The sequence below is a fragment of the Hemicordylus capensis genome, chromosome 4, assembly GCF_027244095.1.
Source record: "Hemicordylus capensis ecotype Gifberg chromosome 4, rHemCap1.1.pri, whole genome shotgun sequence".
NCBI classification, from domain to species: domain Eukaryota; kingdom Metazoa; phylum Chordata; class Lepidosauria; order Squamata; family Cordylidae; genus Hemicordylus; species Hemicordylus capensis.
In genome coordinates, this window is record NC_069660.1 from 204,768,925 (window position 1) to 204,796,172 (window position 27,248).

The window sequence follows — 27,248 nt, forward strand, 5'->3', positions numbered from 1 at the left end:
CCTGGTGTGGTGATAGGCCCTGGTCAATTAACAAAGATGGACGCCAACTGGTCTGTATAGAAATGCCCAAGCTGAGTGACTGTCCATCTCTGGTGACTATTGATTTCCAATTCCTCTGAACTAAAGTTCATATTACAAAATTTTAGGGATATCACAGATCCTCATGCCTTCCATATCTTTGTTTCTTCATGTTCTTTGAGGGAGAAACGTCTAAATCATATAAAAATGGTATGTTGAAAGACAAATATGATTTGAATGTTTTCATAATTGCACATTTATCCAGCAAATCTCTTTCTCTTTCTCTTTCTCTTTCTCTCTCTCTCTCTCTCTCTCTCTCTCTCTCCAGTGTGGAGGGCGGAGAACTGTTTGATCGAATTATTGATGAAAACTGCTTCTTGACAGAGATAGATACCATCTTGTTCATAAAACAGATCTGTGAAGGGATTCAATACATGCATCAGATGTATATTCTTCATTTAGATCTGAAGGTACTGGACATTGGTTACACCACCCATGTGATTAACATGAAAGTTTGGCATCTGAAGTTCATTTACCAGCCTGAAGCCTAGTGATCCTCAACATATTATAACTGCAGTTGATGCTGTGTATAGCTTCTGGTGTTTGTTCTTTTGGGATAATTTTGCAGTGATCTTTAAAATTGATTTTGCAATGACTTAAGTCCTTCTCATAAGTTACCTTCCCTGTGTCACTGAATGCATGGAAGGGGAGCAAAGCCACCCCAACTAGCCATGCTCCCACACTAACATGCCTGCTGACCACCACCACCCCAGCACCTGTGCATTTAGTGTTTCTCTGCACAGGGCAGCACTGAAAGTGGGGAGGGTTCCTCCTTGTGATTTGGAACCCTGGTGGGCCATTGAATATATGGAGAGGGATTTCTGTAATTGGCTTAATGAACTGTGTCCTGCTTCACACACTGATTGACTTTCATCCATAATTGGGCTGACTCACAACCCCTCCAAGCTAAACCTGAGCACCTGGACTGAGAATCAAAATCTTCTCATGTTTCGGGACTGAAGGTAAGTTGATGTCCAAGAAGAATTTGTGAATGTAGTTCAGTTCTAAGGCCTAACTAGATGTTAGACACAAACTTGTGTAACAAAAACTTGACAGGGAATGCCTGTTTGGGAGGAGCAGAGAAGCAGAGTTTGCCATTCTGAACATCTTTGGGACCATGGAAAAGCTAGGGAGGTGGGACTATCTATCTATCTATCTATCTATCTATCTATCTATCTATGAATTTATATAACACCTTTCATTAAAAACAATCCCAAGGTGGTTTACAAAAGTTAAAAACATAATAAAAATGACAGTTAAAAATATGACAACAAACCTGATTTAAAATATCATTTAAAATATGATTTAAAATATGATTAACGGCTGTCCCTGCTTCTAGTTATAGTTGCAGCCATAGCCACCGCTTGGACTCCAAGACTACAGATGGACTAAGCAGCATGAACAGGATGTCTTTCACACCCAGCTTTTAGTTCACATCTCCTCCAGAATGGAGATGTGCATTCACATATCGGCCAAATTCACCCCGAAGTCCCTGCAAGCTATCAGGGAGCACTTCACATACAACTTGAGTTTTTCGTGGTGTGTTAGAAGTGTAGCCTGATTTTTAGCCAGGCTTTAAAAATCCATTTTTAATGTTATTTTTGAGGGGCAACTCTTGAAAACCCATGGTAAAGCCTGTTTTCTGGGAAAGCTCCAGGGCAAAGCAGTTCCAGGCCCAGCAGCCAGGATCAATCTCATCCCTGCTCTCATCTCTGCGATGTTCTCTTTCAGGGCAGGATGACTGCTGGTTGTGGGCAAGTGGCAGTCCCTAGGCGCAGGTAGTAGTTGAGACACTGCAGGCATTTGAGCTGGTAGTAGTGGCAAGTGGAATAGCAGCACTTGCTCTCAGCCAGTTTTGGAAGGCTGTGGTTACCAGCTGGCCATTTTGCACGTACATGGACTCCAGCAGGTGCCCAACTGTGCTACTCATTGATCATTGACCACTATTGCCAGACCTGCTCCTGAAGGTGCTTTTAAAAGCAGCCACTGAGGGTTGTTTTTTTACATGCATATGCTGCATGTAACATACTGCCATGCCCTAAGACAAAGCAATATAATTTGTAGTAGTATAATTTGCCAATACCTTTCTCTCCCTTCTTCCATTGAGACGTTCATTGTGTGAACCCAAATAACTTGACAACTTTAGGTGAGAAGTCATATTATATTACTTGGACTTTCCATTTATTTTTAATTCTGTAACATTAGAACTAGCAGGAACCACCCACCTCTCACCAAGAGAAAAATCTAATTATTAGTCAGGCCAAGTTTTTGTCTGTAGAAAACACCAAGTTTGAACTCTAAATGAGTGTGCAATAGGAACCTTGCCATCTCGTTATGCTTTCAACATTTATTTTGCCTTGTACAGTAGTTCACTGGAGTATTCAGGGGCTAGCTGGCCCCCACACCACTGGCTTTTAGATGGGAAGTCAGGAAGACCCATCATTTTTGCCTGACTTTTAATTGGTCTTTTGTTTTTAAGGTAGTTTTATTGAGCATGTTGGCCGTACTTGCTCCTGTTCTTATCTTGGCTTTTATTTTGTGGTTATTTTTAGGTATGCCATTGGCTCCCTTGATTTCCCCTTATATGGGACCAAAAGACAGGATGTACATATGTAAAATAAAATAAAATTCAGAAGCTTGCATATCTTTTAACTATTGTTTGGCACAATGGAAGATATAGTCTCAGCTATTATATGTTTCTCTACCTAGATTCAAGACTATTTAGTCTTATTCATGTGATGGCCCTAATTCCAAATTCTGCATCTTAACTAGCTTGAGTATTCTAGTCAAAAATAACGAATTTGGCTCTGAGAACTCCTGTAGTGCAAGCAATAACTGTCCTTGTTTGGTAGCTGCAAATTTGTGAGAAAGAGGAAATGAAAGGTGCAGTTCTGATTCTATAATGAACTGGGGCTAGGGGTGTTTGAAGGCTCAAAATGTAAATTTCAGATAGCTACCTTTTGAGTAAGTTCATAGCAGATCTCAGCTGAGGCAATAATGTTTGAATATTTCACCAGATCATACATTAGAGTCCATGAGAATAAGGTTTTGGGGAATTTCCTCCTGACAATATAAGATAAATTTCAAAGAATGGTGAACATATATTTTTCTCTAATGTCCTGGTGTCAGCTCATTATGAGCTGGAAACTCACAATATTGACTTCCGGAAGCCCAGTCCAAGAGTTCTCTTTCTGAAAGCTCACTAATGAGTTCTTTATCTTGGGTTGCTGTGTTATGTCAAACTGAAATGCCACTGCCAGGGAAAAGCTGTACTGGCAGAAAATTCCCAGCCTCAAATACCACATGATTATAGTCTGAGATATCCACAGAGCCTAACCTGCTTCCAGACGCCAGTACTGAGATGCATATTTTTATACTCTGCAGTCTTTTTAATGCTGATTCTACTCAATTCACTCAATGCCTTTACCATTTCTCATAAATGTGTGCTCTTCTTTCTTCTGGCAGCCTGAGAATATCCTGTGCGTGAATCGAGAGGCAAATAAAATAAAGATTATTGACTTTGGACTGGCAAGGAGGTATGTTGTTTTAATCAAGCTACCAGCACCTCTCATTTCCTTAATCCAAGGCCCATTTTCATTAGAGGTGATAATGGGAAGGAATAGTTAAATAAGAAGCGGGCGGGGGGAGGCTCACCAGCCTACTGGAAGATGATTAGGCTTGGCCCTCCAGTGTGAACATTTCTATAGGATGAAGTCAATAGTATATGGCCAAGGTTTTTGAACTGGCATTCTTCTCAAAAGTCTAAAAGGACTGCTTTTGGCATGCAAGGCATATACACAATGGCTCACTCACATGCTCCGCAATCTAATGCGGGCAGCCTGCTCAGGCCCAAACCAGTGGCCAGCAGCTCACAGTCTAGACCAGGGCTGCTCAGCTTTGGCTCTCCTGCAGATGTTGGCCTACAACTCCCATAATCCCTGGCTATTGGCCACTGTGGCTGGGGATTATGGGAGTTGTAGTCCAAAAATAGCTGGGGGGCCTAAGTTGAGCAGGCCTGGTCTCGACTAATGCTGCTGCTACTGCTGTTGCTCGGCTTTGGTCCCTCCAAATGTTTTTGGAGGGACCTTCTTGTCACCCAAATCTTGTCACCCAGAACATTCTTGTCACCACCACCCCCCCCCGCTTCTTGTCACCCAGATTTTGAGTATGGCTGAGAGGTGAAGTGGGACTTTATGTTGACCAGCTTCTATTGGCCCTGGCCAATGAGCCTCCAACAGGGGAACCAACAAACTCCCCTATCACCTGACACAGGCCATGGCCATCAGCTGCAAGACTTTCTCTTCTTCCCCTTCTCTGGCTGCTTATTTGCCCCCCTTGCCCACCATTGGGGGTGGGAAGGAGCACAATTCTTTAGAATGGTTCTCAAATTTCCTTCTTCATCAAGAGAGCTGTTGATTTGCATTAGTTCCTGATACTGATTTTTATCCCCTCATTATGCTTCCTGAGGGTGAAACTACACATTACATTAAAAAGAAAAGCAGAGCTCGAATTAGTGGAGAAAATGTGGGGGAGCCTTTAATGAAAACAACAACCTGCACCCTCTGATTTCCCCCCAGTTTTGCCAAATCATACCTCAGGCACCTTCAAAAACAGTAGCTAAGGAAAGCTTTACAAATGGTATGGGGGCTAGGCCCTTCTGCCCCTCCCCACATAATCTGAGCTCTAAGAACAGGACTAACATCAATTGCTACCCTTTCACAAGTTCTCTCCATCACCCTTAATAATGTATGGGGAAATGTTCTAAAGTCATCATGCTGTCAGTTTCTCCAGTCCACCAACTACTTATCTGAAACTTTATAATGCTGAGCTCTTAAGCATGTGCTATAAAATTAATCTTGGCTGTCATTGGTTTTCATTTGTTTCACTGTTGTTACTTATTAGGTATAAACCAAGGGAGAAGCTTAAGGTCAACTTTGGCACTCCAGAATTCCTTGCCCCTGAAGTTGTGAATTATGACTTTGTCTCCTTTCCTACTGACATGTGGAGTATAGGGGTCATTGCCTATATGTTGTAAGTAGAGTGAATTATCAATTTCTTTTTAATAATGAGCTGAAGGTTACTGCTAAAATTGCCAACAAAGCTTTGCTTAAAGTCCAGAAACACTGAACACTGTGATTTAAACAATGTACATAGAACTTTGTCTTTTCCCTCACCCTCCCGCCCTATAGGCTCAGTGGATTATCTCCTTTTCTGGGTGATGATGACAATGAGACTCTGAACAACATACTGGCTTGTAGGTGGGACTTTGAAGATGAGGAATTTGAAAATGTGTCTGAGGAAGCCAAGGACTTCATCACAAAGCTTCTCATCAAAGAAAAGGGGTAATTGAATCCCAATAGCTTTAAGGCTTTAATATGTTATCTAATATCCAAGATGTGGGTCTCACACATGTAGGTGGTTTGTTAAATGCCTATGGACTTTCTTAATGGCATCTGATAAGCTCTATAGAACCATGTCGAAACCCTTAAAATGTATCTCCACTAAAACAAAGAAGAATATATAATGTGATCAAATATAAGAGCTTTTAATTTTCAATACCTTCAGTGGGAAAGAATAAGCTTAAGTTTATTACTTATGTATTGTTAGATATTATTCTTCATTCATTTATTCATTGTGTTAATAATAAAAACCCCAGTTACAGTGAGCAGGAGTGTAGCAAGATTGAAGGGGTGAGATTGAGGCAGCGGCCCACCCCCACCTGCTTTTGCAGCCCCTGCCACCTGCCATTGCCAGCAGCACCTACCCAATTCTGTGCCGTCAGCAGACTGATTATGTCATGTGTTGGCACACTGCCCCATGCCGGTGCAAGAACAGCCTGCCTTGAAGGAGGTGCCTGTTCTCGCTGGGATGTGAAAACTCCATGCTGATTCAGTGACATGGCCGGCACTGGGCAAGCATGGGGTGGGAGGAGCAAACAGGTGGCCCCTAGAGACCCATGGCCCAGGGCTTTTGTCCTCCATGTTCAGTGGTGGCTACACCACTGACATTGAGTAAACCCCCCATCTCTCCCTATCCGTCCCTGTCTCTGGCCACCATCTTAGTAAAGAATTTCCAGAGGAGGTTCATATTCACGCTTTAGCAAGTCTCCAAGGGAAGGGAATCTCACAGTTGAGAATATCTCTCTGCATACCCTTAAGATCCTGATTTGGTGCATCAGATACACTTAAGAAGACCCTCCTGATGTATCCTGATGATCATAATGGAATATGGAGACCTTTGTTGGGTTGGAAGACCCAAACTATTGCTGAAAAGCATTGCCACTGATTGACTGCTATCTTATATAAAACACTTTCAAACATGAACATTTTGAATGCTACAATTATTACATCACATTCCAACCATCTATTGTCCCCCCGCCCCGCTCCCGCTTTTCATCTTTAGCTGGAGGATAAGTGCCACTGCAGCCATAAAGCATCCTTGGCTATCTGACCAAACACTCCATTGCAAACTCCAAGCTCAGGTCTGTAAAACGAAAGAATTGTACTTCATGTTTATTCCAGTGCTCCTTTCTTAAATTATCTTTTGTTTAGACATTTGTTTTTCTTGTTCTTAAGCCAGCACTGCTCTTGAATTCTTGCTGTTTTCTTAGGTCTGCACTAATATTAGTGTTTTAAACTGTTCGTGTGTGCATGCACTTAATGTTTGGGTGAGGAAATGCTAACTACTGTGATACTAACTAGACCATACATTTAATAAAGTGATAGTCTTACATAAATTTAGGATTAAGAGCAACACAACTGGCTTTCCTGACATAAGTTCAAAATCAGGTCCATCTACGATCTTGCATTTATATGAGCCCTATACAGACATCCCCCCCCCATATCTGTGCTGTGAACACAATATGGTGGGTGAGTGGGGCCATGTCTGCTGGCCCTGCTTCCAATATCAATGTGCTCACAATATCCATGCATTTGCCCTTAGTGTGAAAGGGCTCTGTGCACATACAAGTCTTCCATGCAGTCAGAAACTTGGGACATTCAGGGTCCACAACCATGTGGAAGAGTGCTATGTGTGTACAATAATCTCAAACAAAGGGAAATCACACAGACATCAGCAGTGTGCCTAGTAAGCCTGCTAATATCTTTTGGAAGCAGCTGGAATAAATAAAGCCAAAACAAACAAACAAATCTTAAAGATATTATGTTTGGTTTGGTTTTCAATAGTTTGGACCAGCTGCCTCATCTAGTCACTAGAGGAAAAGGTAGTTTCCTGACTGTTCTGCTGAAGCTCTTAAAATAACCATCACTGTGGCAAGGCATAAGAAATTGTGCTTCATAAACTGAAAGTGCAGAAGAGCTGTAATTGATGTCTACATTACATCAATATTTCGTGTTCCATCTAGTAGGATTATGGGTGTGAACTCTATGCCTTCGGTTGGCTTTCACAGGAAATTTGCCTCTGCAGCCTTCTTCAGGCATGTACCCAGGCAGTGACAGTTTTTGCTTGATGGAGGTGTGGTCAGGCATCATGTATTTTGCAGGCTTTTCACATGAATGTCCAGTTTGCATGGTTCCCCTACTTTCTGGAGGGAAAAGGATCTTGTATTATATTGCATCCATGTGGGCTCATGTCATAGTAGATAGCATGTGCATAGTGGAGGAAAGGAGACCCCCCTCAAAAAAAATTGCTTCACCACAAAAAGGCAGTCACTATTTGGGGAAGTGTCTAAACCAGGCACTCCATTGTCCAAGTCCATTGTTAAGCAAACCAGCACTAAGTAAAAGTCCCTATAATTATATAGGTGGTGGTGCAATTGTTTGCCATAGAGCAAAGCTGGGAGCTGCAAATGTTGTTACACTATGTTTTCATGTTGTATGATGGTGTGTTTTATTTTCATTGCTGTCATAGAGGAAGGCTAAAGGTTCCTCCAGAACCAAAGCACCTGAAGCTCCATAACTTCTCTGAGAAGTGAAAGGTTGGTATCAAGTTCTACCACAGTGTACACATTGCAACTACCGCAGAAGGTTCTTTAGAATAGCTGTTTCCATGCGGCACATTGGATTGGATGAGTAAATCACCAGATTTGTATATGAGGTCGCGTACCATGTTCTTGGTAAGATGAACATGAACATGGCAGGCAAGAGACACTGAGACTTTTTAAAATAAATAAATAAATCTCAGTCTGTTACAACTTTTGCCTTCTTCCTCTTTTCCCTCTATTCTCCTCTCTCCTTGCTCCTCCCCTTTCCTGTTCTACCAGGGCTCTGTAGGATCACATTTTTGAAAATCAAACTGGAGAGGGACTACAGCTATAAAAAAATACAATGTATGGCTTCCCCAGCTTCAAGTAGTATTGGTGGATTTATATTGGTGGACACTTAATATTGCCAGTCAGCCTAGTGTTTGATCAGTAGTGCCAGGAGGTTTACATTCCTAAACACACTAGGGCATAAGTCCTCTTGAACACAGTAAGGCTTACTTCTGACTAACAAACACAGAATCGTGCTGAATTTGTTTGTTTGTTTACATTTATATCCCACCTTGCTTCCATTATGGAACTCAAGATGGCACCCACAGGAATTCCCAGGTGGTCACTGATCCAGTCAAAGGTGGCCATTGATCCAGTCACTGACCAAGCATAGATCTGTATAGCTTAAACAAGTTAAACAACAATACTAAATGACAATGGTTCTATTGTACACCCTCAGTCTATGCTTGAGGGACCAATGCCTTGCAATGCAACCATGACCCATATGGCATAGAAAATGAAGGTTTATCCATCCTTGTAATTATGAATAAGGTTGCGTGCATTCCATGCTCTCTTTCTATACATACATTATCTGCAGCAAATTCAGCCAAAAGGAAAGCTGAATTATACAATCTGAATAGATGATGCAAAAGTACATTTAATACCATTTTGCATATTTTTCTCTTTTTCCATAGTTTATTTCAGGGTTTTTAGATTGTTGTAGGGGTTTTTTAATGTACCTGTTTTTTAGGGTTTTTAAACTGTTTTATTATTTAACTGTTTTATGGTATTTTATATTTTTAAATTGTTGATTGATTTTAACTGTCTTTGTTTTATTTGTAAACCGCCCTGAGCCAATTTTGGAAGGGCGGTATAAAAATTGAATGAATGAATGAATGAATGAATGAATAAATAAATAAATAAATAATACATTTTCTAAATAATTCATACTGGGATTTTTAAAAAAACCTTTCTCACATAATTTATTCTGCTTCCACTAGTTATGTGGAGGGGCAAAACCTCCCCCCCCGCTACAATTTCCTTTTGCTGGAAATCATACAAAGTAGCCCCTCAGACTTCTGAGGTTTCATCAGATATTGCCTACATTTTCAAGCATACCTTTGTAAGCATAAGGACTAGAACCTTGCTCTTTTTCTTTTAATGAATGTTGAAATTCTTAGAGGAGATTGAATCCCCCAGTCACAATTACATTCCACAGCTTCTCTGTGTTTCTAAGCAATTATGACATTATGTTCAGCTCTGATTCTAAACAGCAAAATAAACAATAAATCAGCCTAAAGCCATATATTCTGTTTCTTTATATGCTGCCTTTCATAAGGCATATTCCAAGGCAGTGTGCAGAAAACTAATAAACATTAAACAGCTCTAAAACAATAAAACACAATGACAATTAAATATAGCTGAGCAGAATCAGCAGTAGTGCAAAACCAACATGACCTTCTAAGGGCTGAACAACTGGGCAAACAAAATAATCTTTACCCAACTCCTGAGGGCAGTAAAGGGTTGGCAAGGAGCAAACATCCCCAGGAAGAGTGTTCCGGAGCTTGGGGACAACAGCTGAGACGGATCTGTCCTGCCTACACACTAACTCGGCCTCTTTAAGGATTGACACATGGAATAATGACCTTGATAGGCAGGCAGAAACATTTGGGAGGAGATGATCTCTCAGGCTATCTACGTCCCAAATTCATAAGAGCTTTAAAGGGCCTGAACAGCACCTTGAATTGTACCTGGAAACAAAATGGCAGCCAGCACAGCTTGTTTAAAATAGGAGTGATATCCTCCCAATTGGTGGAAAGAACCAGGGCCACCAAATTTTCATTAGCTGTCATTTCCAGATATTTTTCAAGGGCAGCTCCATGTAGAACGTGTTGCAGTTATCCAGACATAACACAACTAAGGCATAAGTAACTGTGGCCAGATATGTGTGCTGCTGACACACAAGCTAAAGCTGCACAAAGGCCCTCCTGTCCTGGCCACAACCTGGGCATCCAGGAGCAAAGTAGCTGTATAGATCTATACAGAGGACATGCCATGACTAAGAAGATTAATAAGTTCACACTGAATGTCTTCGCTTACTGGTGACTAAGTTTTACTTGAAAACAGCAAAAATGCCTTGTATTGGCAGTAATTTTTTTTTAATGGAATGGTCCTATACTCTCACTCTCCATGGAATAAACACTATGCCCAAAATAGAAGATTGTGGCATGGAACCAGAAACTTTAGTCTCTTTCCTTATTAGTGGCCTTTGGTCATTTCAATAGGAAAGGCTCCAAAGAATGCAGTTTTCTCCTTCTGAGTTTTGAGCAGGACTGCATTTATTCACTCTCCAGAATTCAGTCTTCTGGCAGAATTGCCTCATAAGCCACTGCATCCATTCTCACAGAGCCTGTTTTGAGCTTACCACAGGAACTGGGTTTTGGGTAGGTTTTTTGGTTTGTTTGCTGTTTTTAAAAGCAGCGTGGGAACCAGCTTAAGGGATTCTCAAGTATATCTAAAGAAGGCTCCTTCTGGATTTGCAAAGACTGAGAATCTCTGTATTATTCATACCCACATTAAAAATACCTTGCATATTAATGCTAAGTCCAAATATATGAAATATGCCACTTCTCATTTTGAGTGGTCATTCTGAATAGTGTTCATGTGGAAATATACAGTCTGCATGATGGGGCTGCAAATCTAATTAGGAGGCATGTAATTCAAGCATTGTTTTGTAAAGACTGCCCTGCAGAGCTTCAAGGTTCTGGCTTATAATGGATTCCTGTAAGCAGCATTGCATGTCTGTAGTTCTTAGCCACCAAAACCACATTCTTCCCAACCACTTCAATGTGCTGAGTCAACCTTGTTGGAAAAGTTATATACTGTATGTGTCATCTTGAGAGGGGCAAGGCAATATCACTTACTCCTCCAGGCCTTCAATTTACTGTCCTTTCAGTGAACAAAGCATATATTAACACACTACCTTAGTATCTGTCTTTATAAGGTTTTCTCTTTGTTGATTGTTTTGTATTTTTTTAAAAAAAACATTCATCAGTCACAACTGCATCACAACACCATTTAGAACTCACATGTATGACCCTTTCACCAGCCAGAGCTAATAAACATGATATTTTTGTATGAAAGGGAAAAAATATCTCTACATTATCAAATTCTGACTAGTATGTGCAAAAAAGTTTGCTTATTCCATTTATTTTTGGTATTAAAAACTTCATTTGTGTGGTTATTCATTTGTTAAAAACACATTAATCTCTTTCATGATTCAATTCATGTTCCTTTCCTGCCATATCACAATCTGTTTTTGAAAGTTTCAAGGACTGTTTGCCCTGTAGCTTCAATGCTCTGCTGTTTCAGAAAGACAGTCCCCATCCTGAAGTCCCCTTTGACACATTCGGTATGTCACAGTGTTCTTTGGATTCTTCCAATCACTACATTCATCCATTCATCCCGGCTTTCATCGGAAGTTCAACCAAACTGATGTATTATGCAATATTGCATATTTAACCAGATTTTTGCTTGTTTCTTTTGCAGAAAAACTGCTGTGTGATTACTGCTGCTATGAGATTTGGAAATAAAAATCAGCAGTTCTGGTGCTTTGACCCTCCCCCTCCCATGATGACTGGAGGCTTTTACTGAGTGGACCAACACCACTTGAGCTGCGGGACTGAGTTCCAGCAGTGCTGAGCTGCATTATTATTATCCCTTCTCTCACTGTGTCAATTTTCAATAGCTACTGGAGGACCCAGGAAGGTGTTGCTGTTGGAAAGCTATGTTGATTGAGGTTCTAATTTCTTGCTTGCATTATCTTTGGTTTTCCTAACTCAGCTGTTGAAAGACTGGAGGGAGGGTTTTTGGGGTGAGTGTGTGTGTGTGTGTGTGTGTGTGTGTGTGTTTAAATTATCAAATCTCAGCTCAGCAAGCAGAAGTTGAATTTGATTTGAGAGAATGGTGGTTTCAAACTGCACTGAAAAGCAAGCTAATACCCAATTGAAAAATTGTGTGTGATACTTAAATTTAAGCCAAGGTAATCTCATTTTACACACTATAATAAACAGAGTGAATCTACTACAAAGATGTGAGAATGGCAAGAAAGAATGTTTCTGAAATGCCTTTTCTCTACCTGCATTGTTAACAATACACTCTGATATTGTTTTAAAGGTAAGCTCGGGCAAGAAACAGTTTGCAACGTGATGTCTGAATGCAGAGATTTCAGGGTTTACAATCACTGTTTTTGAATTTTGTTCAAGACATTCTCTAAGTGTTTGTGAATGTGTATATTGAATGACAAAGGTAAAACAGAAAGAGAAATAAGCTCTGTTTAAGAATGTGACAATCATAATATCCTCCAGGGCGCTTTCCAGACTAGCTGCTCAACAGCAGCAAGATGCCTCCATTCAGGCAAGTCACATTTGAAACGTAAACAGCAGGGGGAGCAATCTCGCGGAAACTAACAACCCAGAAAACCAGCAACTTTCTTACACTGGATATATGTCCTAGCTCTATATCACAGTGATTAAATTCAAAACAAGGCATTGGAAATGTGAACGGCACCCCGCTGTCCACGTAGGGAGTGCAGTATCAGAATACAGGAAGTGTGCAAGCACACTTCCAAGATACGACATGACCCCGTTGCAGGGTCTAATCTGGAAAGCACCCTGGTTTAGAGCAGTTAAGAGTATCAGCTGTAAATCTCCTGATTCAGTCTCTGGCTAAAATCTTCATGATAGGTGGCCTTAGGCAAACTTCAGTCTCTTAGCCTTATCCCCTTCTCTCCAATACTGGGATAACAAAATGGCTTACCTTACAGGGTGTTGTAAATATTATTGGATAATATGTGAAGCAATTTGAACATGCAAAAAGCCCCATGTAACTGCTTAGTACGATTTTACATGACATATGATGATAATGCATATTTATACAGCACTTTTCAACCAAAATGTTTCTAAGTGGTTTACATAGAAAAATAAATAGAATAGTTGCCTCTCTCCAAAGGGCTCACAATTGCAAAATAAAAATAAAGTAGAGCCTGCACCAGCAACAACCACTGGAGGGATGCTGTGTTGGGGTCGAATAGAGACAATTGCTGTCCCTCTGCTAAAAATAAGAGAAATATAAGAAATAGATCTATATTTCTTTCATATAAGAAACATATATTTTTAAAAGTGCCTCTTTGCTCTGTTGGCAGGGAAATATAAGGGAAGTAAATCTCAGATACTGCTCCAGAATAGTTAAGCCACCTTGTTATCAACAGTCAGATATGATCCTGTATATTTCACTATGCCAAGATTCCATGCACCTCAGTGAATACTACATGATCAATCACCAGGAGCTTTTTCACACAGGGTTTTAAGTTCGCATCTCCTCTGGAATGGAGGGTGTGCGTTCACGTATTGGCCAGATTTACTCCGAAGGCCCTGTGAGCTATCAGGAAGCACTTCACACATGATTAGGGTTTTTCATTGCATGTTAGGGTGTAGCCTGAATGATGTATATCTGGAGTTAAACAATCCGCTTTTTGCGTTGGGTTTTTTTGGGAAACTTCAAACTCGCAGTAAAGCCTCGCAGTAAACTCACAGTAAAGCCTGTCTGTAGATGCTCCAATAAAAGGAATTTCCATTAGCTGTGCTTTACCCTTCCAATGGACATAATAATAATTAACATGACTACAATAGGTTTTTTTAAAAAGCCCCATGAGGGCGTTTGAAAGAAGAGAGCTTTATTTTTCTGCATAAAATATTGAGAAATAATATTTTTTATCCAACCTCCCCAAATCCCAATTCCTTTGGCACTGGAAACAAGAGCTTGGGGTCAAAGATCTTGCCAAGACACCAAGATTTGGTGTAACTTGCATTTAAGAAACCAGCTATTATTAATATATTCTTTTTAGAGAGCAGTCCTCTTAGCTTACTCAGAAGTAAGTCCAATGGCATTCAGTGCAGTTTACTCCCCAGTAAATGTACTTGGGATTGCAGCCTTAACCCCCTTTTTCAAATGGTGAGAACTACTAGCTCTAGAAAGTTAGAAGGGATGGGTTATGCTGTTGTTCAGATGGCAATGGGCATCCCTAGCAATATAGTGGTGGTTTGTATAATATTCAATTCAGTGATTTCACTAGAACTTCAGGCTAAGACTACAATGAATATTTATATACTGCTTTTCAACAAGAGTCACCAAAGCGGTTTACATAAATATAAATAAATAAATATAATGGCTTCTTGTCCCCAAAGGGCTCACAATCTAAAAAACAAAACCTAAGATCGATACCAGCAACAGCCACTGGAGGGATGCTGTGTTGGGGATAGATAGGGCCAGTTGCTCTCCTCCTGCTCAATAAAGATAATCATCACTTTAAGAAGGTGCCTCTTTGCTGAGTAAGCAGGGGGATATGGAATGAGATTTCAATGTAAACTTTAGTGCCAGTATTAAGGACTTTCCCCTCATCCAATGCATTAGTTGCATGAAAATTTCGGTCTTGATTTTCAATCAGACTACATGTATATAGCTGTGTGATTATAGAATTCTAACCAGGGGGTGACTTGGATCTTTCTAGAAAATTAGAATGATATTTACACTTGAGTATGGATTCTCGTCTTTAGATTTCTGTCTTCTGTTTGTAAGATGTGGACTGGAACCAGTTCTGGCACAAAGTTTGCATCCATAAGAAGGATCATGAAGCAATTCCTATGTATATATATACAGGTGAAAGAAAAATTGTCCAAATACAGCTTGCTAAATAATCCCGTAAGCCCTGACTTGGTTCCTGGGCAGTTCCACATTATGAGATTGTTTAGTCGTTTCGACTGATGAGCATACTGCTGAAATATTTTCATGTATATTCGTAGGAATCAGACAAAGAGCCGTCTGATTGATATAAATGTAATGCTAGGATTGCTCCACATATGTATTTTGATGAAAAGAGCACAGTCATAATAAGAGTTCTGTGACTTTTGTGTGTATTTGTTGCTTCAGACCACAATCCTAGGGCAATTAGAAAAGTAGCTACATCCAGACTAACAAAGTGCTGTTGTAGAAGATGTGCAGCATGCATTACAGGGGAAGGGCCTTTTTATCAGTGCCCCCCTCCCCTGTGAAGCTGACTGTGTATCACTGAGGGTTGCAGATTCATCGCACAAGCACTTCATTAGTCTGGGTATCAGCCAGTAGCAATTTATTTTTGTCTTTAGGTTTCCCACTGCAGTGTCATTGGCAACTTCAACAGTATTGGGAATATGACAGTGGAGATAGGCTGATAGCAGTCAAAGCTTTACTTGTAGTTGCTTTCAACTGTCAAATCTACCTCATGACAAAAGAGTGGCACACGTCACCCAGAGGTGTTCCTATGGCTTCATCACTATTCATGCTACTTGTTCAGACAGCTTTAAAAAATTGATTGGTAACAGTTCTCTGGTTTGTTGGGTATTTTAAAAAAGTTCAGTAAATAGCTTAGGAATTGTGCAGTCAAGATTTGCTTGCTAACAGGATTACCAGATGTAGAAGAAAACATTGAAACATAATATTTGTGCATGTCATGGACTAAAATGGTGGCTGGACATTAGTGATCTAGTCTGCAAACTGCACGGTGGTAACTATCAGAGGCATGAGTTACATATAACATGCACCAGGAACTTCCGGTCCAATGCACATTTGCCGCCCCACACGGGACCATTTTAAGCACAGTGCCGGTGTGGGAAATGCAGCAGGGGGAGGGGGTAAGAGCATCCTCCCCAATCCTTAAAGGAGCCCCCACATTCAAACTGGTTCAAATGTCAGTTCTTGAACCAGTTCGGTGTTCTAGGAATAGAATGCTGAACTGGTCATGCACATCCCTACTCACCACACTATTTTGACAGAGGTGCTGCATCATGCAAAAGAAGGCAAGGCTGTTGGTACATGACATGTTGTGTCTCAGAGATGCAAGGGCACATCTCCCATAGGTTTCTGAAAAGCAAATCCTGTACATAACAGTTCAGTCAAGAAGCAGTTGTGAACAAATCCACAAGTTCTTCATTTAGGGGATTGGGTTGCCACTTGCAAATCTAAAACTCTGTTCCTTTAAAAGAGCTGGGTAGGAGCAGTGGGAAACCTATGTCTAGCCACACCCTGCAAGGTAAACTTGGCCTTTAGAATCCCCCAGAAGCATTTTGGAATCCTGACAGCATTCAGTTCAACTATAACAATTCTTTGATGAGACAGGCAGGTATTTTGCTGATAGAGTTGGGTCTAAAGGGGTCCTCAACGTTGGGCCCCCAGATGTTATTGGACTTCAACTCCCATAATCCCCAACCAAAGGCCACTGGGGCTTGGGATTATGGGAGTTGAAGTCCACTAACATCTGGGGGCCCAACGTTGAGGATCCCTGGAAAGAAGTGCATGTTTGTCACTACGCACAGTGTGGCTTGTGATGAAAGAGGTAAGAAATGCCACCTATGTATTAGTATCACCATTGTTATGGTTTCAAAATATTAGTCGCAATATGGTCTTGTTCATGGCATCTTTGTTTTCTGACTGATTTTGTTGATGTAATACTAGATACAGACTTTTATAAAATATTATTCTATATGTATTTCACTTTGAAGAGCATGTTCTTATTCTAGTTGATTTTTTAAAAAAGTAATAATATAAGCATAGGTTGCCCTATTCAGTTTGTTCCTTTGTTTCAAGACACAAGTATTCTGATTTTATTCTAGCTAGTCAAATGGAGCTTTAAGAACAGAGTGAGGGTGTAGATGTGCGTGTACTTTTGCTTCTTCAATTAGTTTTCTGCTTTGAGAGATTTTGGAAACTGTGCGTTACCGTGACTGAGAACAGGTTGGGTGTGAAAGGCACTTTACAAGCTGTGGTTATTGCACTCAGCTGTACAGGTGGCCCTTGTTATTCATGGGCTTTCCATTCTTGCCTATAGCTGTGAATATGAAAACCACAAATAATGAAACTTTGTCCCTATGAGAATCCAGGGGCTAGGTTACTAGACACAAAAAAAGGGCTAAAAAAAAGCAGAGAAGAGGCAGAAATAAGATAAATGAAATACTGTACCTTTTTCTCCAGGTCTCCAGCTCTCTAACCCCCAACTTCCTCTGTTTTTTCATGAAAAAATGCAGGATTGTTTTTAAGAGCCACAAAATGGCTCTGTGCTCTAAAATAGTGGCCAGAAATGAGATTGGAAGTCATTTCCAGTCATTTCCAGCCACACAAAACCATGAATAGTTGAATTTTGCCTATTTTTTAGACGACAGATAATGAAACCGGGTCTCTAAGATCCTTTCGTGGATACATAAAAACACAGTTGTTGAAACTGTGGATAATGAGGTCCACCTGCAGGGGCACACCAAGGTAACTTGGGTGCCCGGGCCACCCAGCCATGAGCCCCCCCCCACCGTGAGGCCCCCCCAGACTTCCTTTGTGGGGCCCAGCTTGCCAAAGCTCCTGGGGTTTTTTGCTTAAAAACTCTTACTGCGGCCAAGGCGGGGCTGCGGGGAGGGGGAGAGAGCAAGCCTTCTCCCCCCACTTCCCCGGTGGAAGTTGAAATCATTGCAAGCCCATGACATCACAGGCTTGCGACGATTTCTAAACTGCGCAGGCATGCCTCACAGTTGCTTCAAGACGCTGGCCTGAATGGATTGGCTCAGAGTCATTCCTGCTCACACTCCACTGCCACCAGGGGATGGGGGGAGAAGGGAGAAGGACTGGTCCGCTCCACCACCACCCCGCAGCCACCCCTCGGCCGCGTTAAGAGTTTTTAAACAAAAATATTGACCTTTGGCAGGGTGAGCGCGGGGGGTGCCTCAGCTGCTGGAGGCCCCCGGCCCTGGCCATTTGGAGGCTCTCCCAGACCTTGGAGGGCTGGACTGTGTCCCCCAAGGTCTGGGGGTTAGTGCGCCTCTGGCCATCTTTTTATTGGCAGATGCCTAGAGGTGACTGTGGATATGGTTTTTGTAACTAGGGAACAGTCAGAACATAGGTTCTTGGTAATAAATATCAAAAGAAAGGTGTCAAGATCCAGAATCTAGTGTTGTTCAGTTCAAATTAGGAGATTTATGATGACTCCAGTACAATTCACATAACTGCAAACTGCCGGAATTGTGAATACCTAGTGATGCCTGAGTGATTAAAATTACTATATAGTGGCTTTCTGCATCTTTAGTATTCTGTTCCAGTTCATCTGTAGCATTGCACTGATCTTATGACAATCTGTATTAAATCTTATATTAGGGCATGCTGAAATTGGGTTCCTTTGAGCCAGGGCCCAGCAGGGCTGAGCCCCAGACCCTGTTTTCAGTGCACATGCTCATCTAAATATGTGAAGCAATAATAGATGCATGCAGAAATGCCTTTTCCTCCCCACTAAGTAACCATAACCATCCTATACACAGATGAATGCATTACTGTGTAATGATTTCCAGTGACCATCCAACAGACAGCTGCATTTGCACCATCTAGAGAACTCTTGCGCAACTGTGTGTACGTTCCATTACAAGGCAGATGGAATACTAATTGTGCAGGATTTTGTGGAATCCATATGGATTCTGCCCCATCCACACTAAACTCATGATTTCCCATGTATTCTTGATGGATTTTCAATAATTAACATGGAGTTGTAATTGTTGCTTTGTGGCTTCCAAGTACTTTAAGAGAGAGCCAGTGTGGTGTAGTGGTTAGAGTGCTGGACTAGGACCAGGGAGACCCGAGTTCAAATCTCCATTCAGCCATGAGACTTGCTGGGTGACTCTGGGCCAGTCACTTCTCTCTCTATTTTAGCCTAACCTACTTCACAGGGTTGTTGTGAGGAGAAACTTAAGTATGTAGTACACCGCTCTGGGCTCCTTGGAGGAAGAGTGGGATAGAAAATGCAACAAATAAATAAATAAATAAATAAAAATGGAAATCGAAATGAAAATGAAATGAAATAAAAATTACTAGGCAAAAGCCCATGAGAGACCATGCCTCAGTACATGAAAACTCATGTACTTCATAGAGTAATAAGAACACAAGGCACTTTAGGTTTGGTGCTACTGGTAGTTCAGATATCCAGAAAAATATACAGTTTAGTGTTTCAGCAAACTGATGTTAAAAGCAGGTTTAATGATTACTTATATTTTTTCAGTAATGAATCAAATCATACACTGGATTTTAAATTTTATCCTTCTCCTATCCCCCCCACTCCACCCAACCCCAGTTAATCCTATTTTACAAAAGACAAAAAGATAAATTTGGTCAGCAAAACATGGATGTTTCTGGGCTGGAAAAAAGTTTCAGTTTTCACTTGATAACTGTCTGATTGTGATAACCACTGACATGTTTATCTATATACTCAATGAACTATTTAATATAGATAAAGTGAACAAAATGCATGAAGATTCAGAAGCCTGCAGTGGTGATTGGTTCACAGCAGTGTTGTAAACTCACTTTTAAAGCTTTTTGCTCTCCAGAACAAAAGGGCGCTGCATCTTAACACATCATTTTCAGCAACAGTAAAATTTAGCTGTGTAAGATTTCGTTATGTCTAGTGTGAGTGAAGTTTAATATTGCGTCAATCCATAGTAGGGACATAGACCAGAGGCTCTTCATGTGTGTGTGACAGTGTGTTTTCCTTCAGTGTCTAAGCCTTCCCAAGTTTAATCAAGGCACAACTGAATAGGCAACACACTTCATAGCACCCACCTGTCTCCATCTCTTGGAGGAGGACAAATCAAGTGGGAGGTAGGGCTAGGGACTAGAAGTACATGCTGTGAGATTGCACAGGTAGAAAAGTCCAATGAAATCAAAATCCCATAAAAACAGAACTTTACTTCATTGACCCTCAGAACTATCCATCAATTCAAGTGGTGCGGTGGAAGTTAGAGCTTTCTAAATTTCACTGAAAACACAGCCAAATTTTGCTAGGGGTTGGTCTGGGAGGAGCTCATCATGCTCCCTTTAGCAACTCCTCATGCCTTAAGGAATCCCACTCCCCATGAAGAACCCTGGATGTAGGCTGACAATTTCACCTTCCATGAAGGCTTATAGTTCAACACCTATTTGTAATCCTAGATGAAATGTGCATCAAGGTAACTGTTTGTAAATATGCTGTTGTTCATGTCTATATGTAAGGTCATGAAAATCACAACTCCATACTGTGGCACTTAATACTTTTGTCTTTTCCTGCCATACAATTTTTCTTAAAGGTGGAAAATGGCTTGAGTAGATATAGAACTATTACAATGTGCAAATGCTTGTAAAATATAAGCAATTTTTTTAGAATATGTTTTTAGAAAATGTCCAAAATATTTTAGAATAAACAAATAATAAATAATTATTGACAATATTATTTATTATTTTAAAATAATAAATAAAAATTTGATTCTAACACCTCCTCTGGCATTATGAAAATAAAAAATGTAGCACTTACGCATACATTATTGTAGAATAAATGATTACTTTGTTTACTCTGAGGTTTTGGGTTGACTGTGTCTTTGTGTTTTAATTTCCCCTTCAGATATCAAATATGGCATTCTAGTTTTGAGTAAAATATTTCCTCAAAATTCAGATGCTTTAGAATTGTTGACATCTCTCGATTATTTTGTCAGCTTCCAATACAAAATCTTATATATAGTTAGCTGTGAGGTATGATGAAAATTGCACATCAGCCACCAAATACCATTATGTCAGCATCAGCTACTGAAATCAAATATCAAAGTTAAGTATCATGCAAGCAGATGCTCTATCACTGAGCTACAGCTCCTGCCCTAAGAGAAATATCGTACAGTAGAAAGTGTTGTAGGACTGGATTTGAATCACTCATGGATTTGAATCACCCATTCAAATGCAAACCAGAATGAACCCTGCTTCGCAAAAGGGGGAAGTTCACTACTGTAAGTACATGTACATATTTAAAATGTGTTATTTAAGTACATACAGGTTGACTAGAAAAGAGAATTCGAGAAGGAACTTTCATAATCTTACCACAATAAACAGCAACTTTTTTCCTCCTTCCCTACCTTCTCAAATTATTTCAAACACCTGCTCCCAGTAAATTTTTTTTTGCCTAGTGCCTTTAATATTTTGAAGTACTGGAAACACACTAGGTGTGTCTCCCTTTTTAATTATTTTCAATTTAATTTTAATGTTCTCAATGTATTCAAGGCTGACCATTTGTTCAATAAAACCAAACTTTAATTAATATTTTTCAGTTTAAAGTCTCCTAAAGTTTTCAAAGTGTGCTTTATGGGCTGTTTTAATGAAATGCTTTGGAATGGTCCTAGATATTTTCCAATTCCTCTGTTAACAGCATCTTGTCCCATACGCAAAATAATACGTTTTAAAAATCCTCTGCTTACATCAAATGAGACTCACCAAGATGTGCTGGCATAGCAAGGGTTCATTTGGGAGGTTTCCATATTCTAGACAGAGTTAAATGTAATCAGAATGTTTGAGTTCATGAAATCAGCATGTTCTGTTCCATTTTCAAGAAAATATTCCCATCTCTATTATGGATAGCAATGAACTTGCCCTATAAGGTATGTACACAACAATGTGGAGGACTCTGGATGGGATTTAGGGTGAACAATCAACCTAGCCTATGATTAGGGCTGTGTGGATTCTGTAACTCAGAAATTGTTATTGACTGCAGAATTCAGATTTCTCACACTCTCATTTCTAAACTACAATCTTATAAGTAGCATGTGAGCAGTAGTAAATAAAAATTCAGCAGTTGAAGCGACTTGGGTCTCTAAGGAGGATTCCCAGTGGAGAGAAGGAAAGGTTTTCAAGGGCTAGTAAGAGGGACTGGTTTAGAGTCAGAAGCCCCTCTGGCTTCTGAGGCTTTGAGGGGAGGGTCTATAACACAGTGGTTCAATCTCTGGCACCTCCAAATCGGGTCAGAAAGAAGCCTTGTCTACAACTAGGGAACTACAGCCAGTCAGGGGTGGGGCAGGGGTATCAAACTACAGCCCACCAACTGTTGTTTGCCTACAACTCCCATCATGAAAAACTGGCCACCGGCAAGTTCTTATGCCTCATGTCTTGGTGGGAATTTAAACAGGTGCATTGCAATTTTGAAAGTAGCCCTGGGGCCAAGATTTGAAGAGGAGCGCCTTGGTTCGCATCTGCCTGCTTCACTGACACTGCTGCTCCCCAGTGTCACCACTCTTGGTGCTGCCTGCACAAATGCCTACCTTCTCTGCTGCCTGGCAGGCCTGCAGTTGCTACTCATCTTCACCACAGCCATGCCTATGCACCAGCGTGGCCTGATGACATCGCTGAACTGGTACGTAGGCCTCGACTTGATAGGGCCAGGCTGCAGATGCCAATGAAGACAGGCAACCTGTTCTTGCTGGAATCAGGGAAGTGCTGAGATAGTGTCCAGTGCAGGGGCTTGCAGCTGGTGGCCCCCAAGCAGCAGCAGGGCAGTGGCAGCCCTGCTACAGCTGCACCTCCTGTTGCAATTGTCCCTATGCCTCTGAATTTGAACCCGAGTTACCCTGCTCCTTAGCTGACATGCTAATTGCTACAGTACATTGGCTTTTCTTAGCATACAATTGGGTGTATTGGATTACATTGATTCAGATTTGACTGTATGTGGGCCTGTGTATGTGTGCACTTGCAGAACACTACTGTCCTGCTTGAAAATGCTATGTGTCCTCAAGCCTGTCACGCTAGGGTCCTCCACACATCCCATTTCACATTCCTGAGAGCCCTGGGCTTGAGTGTAGAAGTTCACCACTTGATTGCTTCAAAATCTATGCTGTGCCAAGTGCTTGGAAGCCTGGGCCAAAACATAACCTTGGGGCTCTCCACTGTACCATTTCCAAATGCTGTGAAGTACTGTATGAACCAATACTTTGGGGGCCCTCAGATCTGTGGGGCTCCAGGACAGTCTCTCCCCCCACCAAAAAAAACAACCCCTTGGACATAGGACTGCCAGGGTCCTAAACCTCCCTGCCACCCTGTCCACTCCTCAGACTGGAAGTGACCAGAAGTATTGTACGTGTGCATGCACATCAGGTGCATGCATATGCACATTGCACTCACATGCGCGCACATTGGGCGCACGCACATGAACTACTTCTGGTCACTTCCGGTCCCCGAGGACGGGGTGGCAGGGAAGTATGCTGCTGCCCTCCCCCAGTAAGTGCACCCTCCCCCAACCTTAAAGTTATCCCCCCTGCCTTCGGACCAGCCTCCTCCAGTTCCATGCACATCCTTAGCGCAAGATTGGCCTCTATGAACAGAAGGCATTATGAAGCCTCTGGATTGTTCAGACCGGGTATCAATATTAAAAGTCTAGCTTTTCGACTTTACCTGGTCAACAGAGCTGTATCATTTCCTTGCTGCACTCCAGTCAAACCACTGACAGCAGAGACCTTGAGCTAGATTATGCACCTTCCAGCTCTAAAATGGTATGGCCACCCACAGCCCTAACTTGAATGACATGATAGTATCTCCAGATTTTACAGTGGAGGGATTAGTCTATATTACACTCTTTTGGGCAACAACCGGGTGGCAAACAACCTGTTCTCCAGTCCTGGCCTGAGTACAAAGAGTTCCATCTTGCTAATAGCTACCATCTGAGAACCTCCTCCAAATACACTGAAGTCCAATGAAAGACTCACCTGGGCATCTGATCAGGCCAGTGACAGCTTTGGCTGTGACTTCAGTGAGGACTCAGCCTTGCCAAAACTGATGGAACTAATTAGAGAAGAAAGAGTCGCTTTGCAGTTTATTCAATGACTCACTGTTTTTCACAGTTTCTGGACGTGACAATCTCGCCTTTCTGAATGGTGCTTCTGTTGAACCTATTTGGCAATACCTTTCCTTGCAAACATGGCACTGCTGGATTGGCAGAAAAGCTTCTGTCTCACTAATGTTACTAGTATATTTTTGTAATTTCTTAAAATGTTGTACCATGCTCATACTGCTTATAGCCAAAGTTACAGACACTTCAGCCCAATCCCCATCCCACTGAAACTGAAGTCTTACTGGCACATTATATCCAAGTGTGTTGGTTTTACAGGCTTCTGGATCAGAGCAACCATCTCTACAATTTGCTTGGGCTGTGTAGGTGCTTTTGCTTACCCATAAAATGAAGGATGTTCTTGTCACTTCTATACAAATACTACTCCAAGACTTTGCCAAGAAACTGCTTGTAGAAGAATACTTCCAAAGTCTTATTAGGAGCCATCTTGAAAGCTCCTTCGGTGAGATGAGATAGAAATCTAGTCAATAAAATAAATAAAATAAAAAGGAGCCATCTTGAAAGCTCCTTCGGTGAGATGAGATAGAAATCTAGTCAATAAAATTCTCAATACATGCATACATACATAAATGACTTTTACTTATATGGAGGCTGCAGACACAGCACTTAGGAACAAGCTGCATATATCGAGTCAGACCATTGGTCTATCTAGCTCAGTATTGTCTTCACAGACTGGCAGCAGATTCTCCAAGGTTGCAGGCAGGAATCTCTCTCAGCTCTATCTTGGAGAAGCCAGGAAGGGAACTTAGAACCTTCTGCACTCTTCCCAGAGTGACTCCATCCCCTAAGGGGATATCTTACAGTGTTCACACATCAAGTCTCCCATTCATATGCAACCAGGGTGGACCCTGCTTAGCTAAGGGGGGGAGTCATGCTTGCTACCACAAGACCAGCTCTCCTTTCCTCTCATCTCACTTGAAATGGGATGGGCAGCTGTAGCAAGTTTGTTCTCCTACCATGTTATGCTGGAATTGCTTTCAGTATGGTTTGGGAAGTGCCATTTTTGGACACTTACCAGTGTGTGCTAAAAAGCCAAGTCTTGCCTGTGACTGCAAGTGAATGCCATTAGCTCACGCTAGGATGGAAACCTCTCAACACAAGCTGTTCCCAGGCCACGACACTCCCACATGACCATGTGACTAAATCCTCAATCTCTGACAGGAAAAGGGTTTTGCTTTGTTTTCTAACCTTACACAATGGTTCCCGCATGTGGGTGGGAAAGTAAATTAACTCCAACTCAAGCTTCTCACCTTCAAGGAGAAATTTCATTATCGCATATTTTAAGTATTTCCTTCTTAATAAATGGAACTGCACATTTCTAGGCTGAGTCTTATTTTACTTATTTATAAGTATTTATTTAACTGTATCTTAAAATTACTTATTTTACTGAATGTAACCAAGCTGAAGTACATATAAATCAGGGCTGCTCAACTTTGGCCCTCCTACAACTCCGATAATCCCTGGCTATTGGCCACTGTGTCTGGGGATTATGGGAGTTATAGTTCAAAAACAGCTGCGTGGGGGGGGGGGCAAAGTTGAGCAGGCCTGTTATAAATGAAACATTTTTATATTCTTCCCCTGCTTTCCCCTGTCTCCACATTCCTCCCTTTTCTCTGTTGTTTCCCTTTTGTCAATATCTATATTGTAAGACCCTTGGGGCAGGTGCCTATCCTCTCATTCTTTGTAAAGTGCCATGGGCATGGATGGTGCTATATAAACAAACTAATGTATAGCCCACCCAAGGGCTCAGAGTTGATACTAACATGTTAATTGCAAAGGTCCCAGTGGCATTCTTTTACACTGCCTAATCCCCCCATAATCCTCTTCACCAAAATGCAATGGCTTGGATCCAAGTAGCACAAGATTGCTCCTGGTCATACAACAGGGGGTTCATAGAAGGGGGTTCCACTCTTCGCCCCCACACATCTTCACAATCTCCTCTCAGATGTTCAGGGACCCAATGGAGTCACTTTTTGAAGGGCACGTAGGTCTTTAACCAGGACAGAAAACCAGCAGCTCCCTCTCCCCACTCTGATATGCATCTGGAAGCACCTTCTGCTCTTACACAGGGGATGCTAGTTGGATCCAAGCCAATGTGAATAGAATGAACTATACCCCTTCCAGAAAACACCCTGTTCAGGCATTATAAAAAGCAGGAAGGCTCTGCTCATGGACAGCATCCCCCAAGCCCCTCTAATTTACTTGTAAAAAGATTTCAGAAAATTCCTTATGACAAGCATACCTGCCCCTGTGATTTAGGTAAGACTGAAACTAGTATTCATCTACTTTTGTATTATTTCTTTTACTGCAACATTCTTTTTACTCTTATTATGTTCATTATCACTAAATATCTGGGTAGACGAGATCAGTTTTACTTCCCCTTATTATTTGATTGGGATCCTCTTATTACTGGAAAAGTTTCAAAATTTATGGCTGCTGCTATTATTTACTTACTTTTTTATACACCACCCCAAACTTCTGTCTCTGGGTGGTTTACAGCAACATAAACAAATTAAATCAGAAATTAAAACCTTAAAACAATTGAAAAACACAGATCTAGTTAAAAAGCTTGGTGAATAAATGTGTCCTTAAAGACTTTTTATTTATTTGTTTGTGTGTTTGTTTAACATATTTCTATACTGCCCAACACTTATGTCTCTGGGTGGTTTACAACAAAACAAAATAAATGACAACAGAAAAAAGTTAAAACATTAGTTAAAATAAATGCCAGCAAAAAACTTAAAACATTACAATTTAAAATTTTAAAACAGTGTTTTAAAACAATCTTAAAACAATTAAAACAGTATTTAATTAAAAGCCTGGGTGAACAGATGCATCTTTAAATAGTTTTAAAACATTGTCAGAGATGGTGAGGCTCTTATTTCAGCAGGGAGCACATTCCAAAGCTTCGGGGCAGCAGCAGAGAAAGCCCATCCCCAAGTAGCCACCAGATGAGCCGGTGGTAACTGCAGACGGACCTCTCCTGATGATCTCAATGGGCGGTGGGGTTCATGGCGACGATGTTCTCCTAAATACTCAGGGCCCAAGCCATTTAGGACTTTATAGGTAATAACTAGCACATTGTATTTTGCCTGGAAACTTATTGGCAGCCAGTGCAGCTCTTTCAATACAGGAGCAATATGGTCTCTCCAAGATGACCCAGAGACCAACAGCCTGAACCGGCTGTAGTTTCCAGACTACATACAAAGGCAA

The 27,248-nt window shown here is 41.2% G+C and overlaps 1 protein-coding gene across 2 annotated transcripts in view; it reads left to right on the forward strand.

Annotated features, from left to right (window-relative positions):
* The window catches only part of MYLK4 (myosin light chain kinase family member 4), a 158,373-nt gene extending 137,640 nt beyond the window's left edge, over window positions 1–20,733 (forward strand). For both annotated transcript variants that reach the window (XM_053245451.1, XM_053245450.1), the window contains 6 exons: window positions 347–488; window positions 3,544–3,614; window positions 4,981–5,109; window positions 5,268–5,420; window positions 6,481–6,559; window positions 11,837–20,733. In XM_053245451.1, coding sequence (XP_053101426.1) covers window positions 347–488; window positions 3,544–3,614; window positions 4,981–5,109; window positions 5,268–5,420; window positions 6,481–6,559; window positions 11,837–11,941 — 679 coding nt within the window. In that variant the 3' untranslated portion in view covers window positions 11,942–20,733. The remainder of the gene's footprint in view (window positions 1–346; window positions 489–3,543; window positions 3,615–4,980; window positions 5,110–5,267; window positions 5,421–6,480; window positions 6,560–11,836) is intronic.
* The last annotated feature ends 6,515 nt before the right edge of the window (window positions 20,734–27,248 follow it).